At 36.0% G+C, this 3,907-nt stretch overlaps 1 protein-coding gene across 1 annotated transcript; it reads right to left on the reverse strand.

Moving 5' to 3' along the window:
- Positions 1-2,370: 2,370 nt before the first annotated feature.
- Positions 2,371-3,384, reverse strand: LOC134669299 (uncharacterized). Its single transcript, XM_063526802.1, has 2 exons — positions 3,200-3,384; positions 2,371-2,574 (listed from the first exon to the last, which is right to left on the reverse strand). Exons 1-2 carry the CDS (start codon positions 3,335-3,337, stop codon positions 2,371-2,373), a joined length of 342 nt encoding a protein of 113 aa, XP_063382872.1. The 5' UTR covers positions 3,338-3,384.
- Between the last annotated feature and the right edge of the window lie 523 nt (positions 3,385-3,907).

The following is a 3,907-nucleotide window of genomic DNA, read 5'->3' on the forward strand; positions in this document are numbered from 1 at the left end:
ATTTTTTACAATGCATGTTCTCGAAAACAGCGTTTTCTATGGACTCAAATCGTGCGGAAAGAAGCACTTTTCTGCACGATTGTGCACCTGTGCATTTTACTTTTCAGTTTTTTTTTATGTTTAACCCCAATATCAGCCCAACACAAAGAGTATTTACTACGTGAGAATAGTTTAACTTAAAAGTAAAAAAGAGAATTTTCACTCATATTTAAGATATTTCAAAATTAATATAATTCCTTGTGTTATTACTGTTATTCGTTAAATTTTATAAATATGTAATATTATTTTAAAAACAATTTTTAATATGCTTGGGAGAACGTAAATATTGCCTTAGCCTGCACAGTGCGAAAAAAAAAACATGGCCGAGTATTACACATGCGCAGTACGTATCTACACGTAATGAGGCTTCTTAGACGGGCCATATTTTCACTGCATTATGTCAATTATGTGGTCGGCAACTGTTTGAGTCCCTTTCTTACTCAAATGTTAGAGAAAGATGCAAATAGTTGCCGGCCACATATTGCAGTGAAAATATTGCCCGTCTAGAAGCATCATTAAGCGTGGCGCGTGCATGTGTTTAAGAAAAAAATACCCGCCATTAAGAAATTTTTAATCAGTGTTTTATTTGTAATAAAATTAAGTATCGAGTTCAAGTTTAGTGATGTTAGCCCTCTACTCGCGTGAAAGCTGGATCGATTTCGAAAAATGTCATTCTTGCGTATATTAACAAACTACTCGTAATCATAATAAAGTGTAAATGACATCATTTTAAAAACTATTCAAGGTTAATCCTGTTTCTATAATGACAAAATGATGTTTTTGACCAAACAAGTCATAAGTTCTAATAGCGAACTATATTATATGGAAGTTTGCAAATGAGGCGCCAGATTATAAGTACGGTAACGAAGGTAACGTAAATTACCCTTAATTTTATCTACATGGCGGGCAATTGTTAGTGGTCATACGATATGAGTTACGAGTTTTGTGTTTTTGTTTTTAGGTTGTATTGATTTTCGAAAAAACGAGAGCTTTATGAAGAGAAGAACTTGCAAGCATAAGTATAACTGTAAATATCAGAGTGAAAATGACGGAGAGATTAAGATAATTGTAATTTAATTTTAAAAATTAAAGTATTTTGTCGTAGTACCTATTTTTTTTTATTTACTCGAACGATGCATAGTAAAATCTTGTATGTTACACGCGCGGAAAGATGATTTCCGCCTCGTGTCGTATTATACACTCGCTCACTTCGTTCGCTCGTGAATAACATGCCACTCATCGGAAATCACCTACTTTCCGCACTTGTTACATAAATAGCTATTATATAGGACACAATATAGGTATGAAAAAAAAACTTATTCATGTTTGAGTTAAACAATTCAATAGATAAATTAGCGAGAGCGTGGAATGGCAAATATATGTAGTGGCGTTACCGTTAGCATGAAAATAAATAAGGTATTTGAAATAAAAACAAGCACTCAATATTCAGAATTTGACACTGACATTGTTTTCTCATATTTACACCAATGAAAAACAAACCTCTTTTTATGCTTATAGTACGAGAAAACGGAAAATTAAAATTTAGAACGCCTATACAGTTAGATTACCACTACATATGCCAGTCCAAGCTCTCGCTAATTTATTTATAGTATTTGATACGTTTTTCCCTATATGTTTTGACGTGACAATTGTATTCTACAATTGTCGCACCTGTCATCGTGGTGAAACCGATAACTCTACATATGTCATATTTTGATACAATTGTCGCACCTGTCACGGTGGTGAAATTGGGGCCAGGTGACAGACAGACGGACGGACGGACGGACAGCGAAGTCTTAGTAATAGGGTCCCGTTTTACACTTTGGGTACGGAACCCTAAAAACCTAATTATAAAAAGAATACCCCCTCTAGTAGGTCCGCCTGTGGCATGGTACCCATGACGCTGGCGGCGTTTCCTCGCTGAACCGCCACGCCACAATATCGATCACTCTGACGTGTCGAATAGGATCTGTCTATTGTTAGTTTTAAACGTAAAATTCGTCATAAACTGTATGACGTCACAAGCTTTAAGCCGTTTATAATAATACAGAATAATATCGTATCGTCGGTTAAATTCGCAAATATCTTAACTTCATTTGAAGTTTAGGTAAAGAAGTTAAGAATTTAGACTATTAAGAATGACTCACGTTAGTTACTACAACAGTCCGACTTCGGGCCTGCATGCAATATTATTTCATTTTGAAAGCTTATATAATCTCTTACCCTTAGACACCTCTAAATACTTAAGCTAGAAAAAAGTTATGATAAAAAAAAACATTAAATTCACGAAATGTTGCTTTATATGATTTTGCCTTTCCACCAGCAAAATGTTTACAGCTTTTCATAAAAACTTTTGTTTCGTTTAAACTTAGGAATAGATTTATAGCTCAAGCCTACGCTGAGCTCAATAATAGGCTCCTTAGTTTTAGTGACATATGCCAGAAATATGGATTCGTAATCGCTATTCATGTCGGCTAGGACGAGTAGTGGGAAGTTTTTCGGCGGCAGTTCGAATCCGGAGAATCGATAGGACCCCTGAAATATGTTAACATTTTACTAAATTACAAGACAAGTGATATATGCGGTAGTATATATAATTTGGAAGCAATAACTCACGACACGTCTCAATTAGGGTGTAAATAGTATGTATAACTAAAGACAACTAACTATACCAAACCCATACAATTTAAGTTATAAAAGTATCAACTATCAACAACAACATTCAGTCAATCGTTCACTTCCTATATTTAGTATTTCCTATATACCTGTAGCTGTGTGTTATGTTCACCTCAACCCTCCCGCCAACGCCTATTTTAGTCAATATGAATACTGTTGGAACTTATAAACCTAACAGGTTGTAAACCATCCTCTGTGCGGATGTTTTGACAAAGCCTCTAACCAAGGACAAACATTTTAATTGTGCTTCTAATCACGGTTTAAACAGTTCGGTTTAAGGGTAGGTGTTGGAACTTATAAACCTAACAGGTTGTAAGCCTTATGCCATGAGCTGGCGAGTATTTTATTTTGTGTGTTTTTTTATTTTGTTAGTCTACTTGAACAATTGAATATATATATTCAGTTTTTCTGTCTGCACAAATAATGCTTTACTCTATTCAATCCTGGTAGAATTTCACTCCAAACCCAATAAACAGACACTAACCGTTTTCACAGGGCAGGTATCGGTAGTCATGTTCGAGTATTTCTCCACCCAATCCTTCGCCCACTTCATGTTGATCATGTCACAAGTCTTCAGCTCGATTACCATGGCGTCTGATTTCGCTTTCAATTTGTAGTACATTATCCTGATCTGTAAATTGAGAATCAACCTTTACCCCTCCGAGTGGCAGGGAGTATTGATTAAGTCAATTGAATTTGAAACTCATGGCTGGCGTTGCGTGTCTCACTCCGCGATTTCGTCGCTTTGCTACAGGTAGCTAAAAGTACATCCGTTCGGCCCCAATTTTGGGGTTTGCCATAAGCTGCGCGTGGCGCTGTCGCCACCTAGCGGCGATATCTGTGCTGATCGTAACAGACGCGTTTTGTTAGAGAGTGAGTCTTCTGTACTTAGTACTATTATTTATTCTGTGCTAATAGTCCCTGGGTATTCGAATTCATTTGTAATTACTCGCAGTGCATCTCTGCATTCTAAATATTTAATTCCACCCTTGCAAAACAGCGCAACATACTTGTATTAGAAGTAGAAAATATTTATTTGGCGTAAAAATATGCATTACAACAACAAATTTTCATAAAGACACGTACATCACATAACTAGGATACCGCTCAGCATAAGCAGTGTCTGTAAGACACGGCGCTGGTATTCAGGGAACCCAAAATTAAAAACTTAAAACAGAAACAGCACAGAATA

Source organism: Cydia fagiglandana, chromosome 12, assembly GCF_963556715.1.
Source record: "Cydia fagiglandana chromosome 12, ilCydFagi1.1, whole genome shotgun sequence".
NCBI classification, from domain to species: domain Eukaryota; kingdom Metazoa; phylum Arthropoda; class Insecta; order Lepidoptera; family Tortricidae; genus Cydia; species Cydia fagiglandana.

What these genes read in the sequence shown, in the direction of transcription:
- LOC134669299 (XM_063526802.1), bottom strand. Translation starts at nt 3,337, where the DNA reads ATGTACTACAAATTGAAAGCGAAATCAGACGCCATGGTAATCGAGCTG. An exon ending in ATACCTGCCCTGTGAAAACG is followed by an intron (nt 2,575 to 3,199) that starts GTTAGTGTCTGT and finishes AACATATTTCAG; the next exon opens with GGGTCCTATCGATTCTCCGG.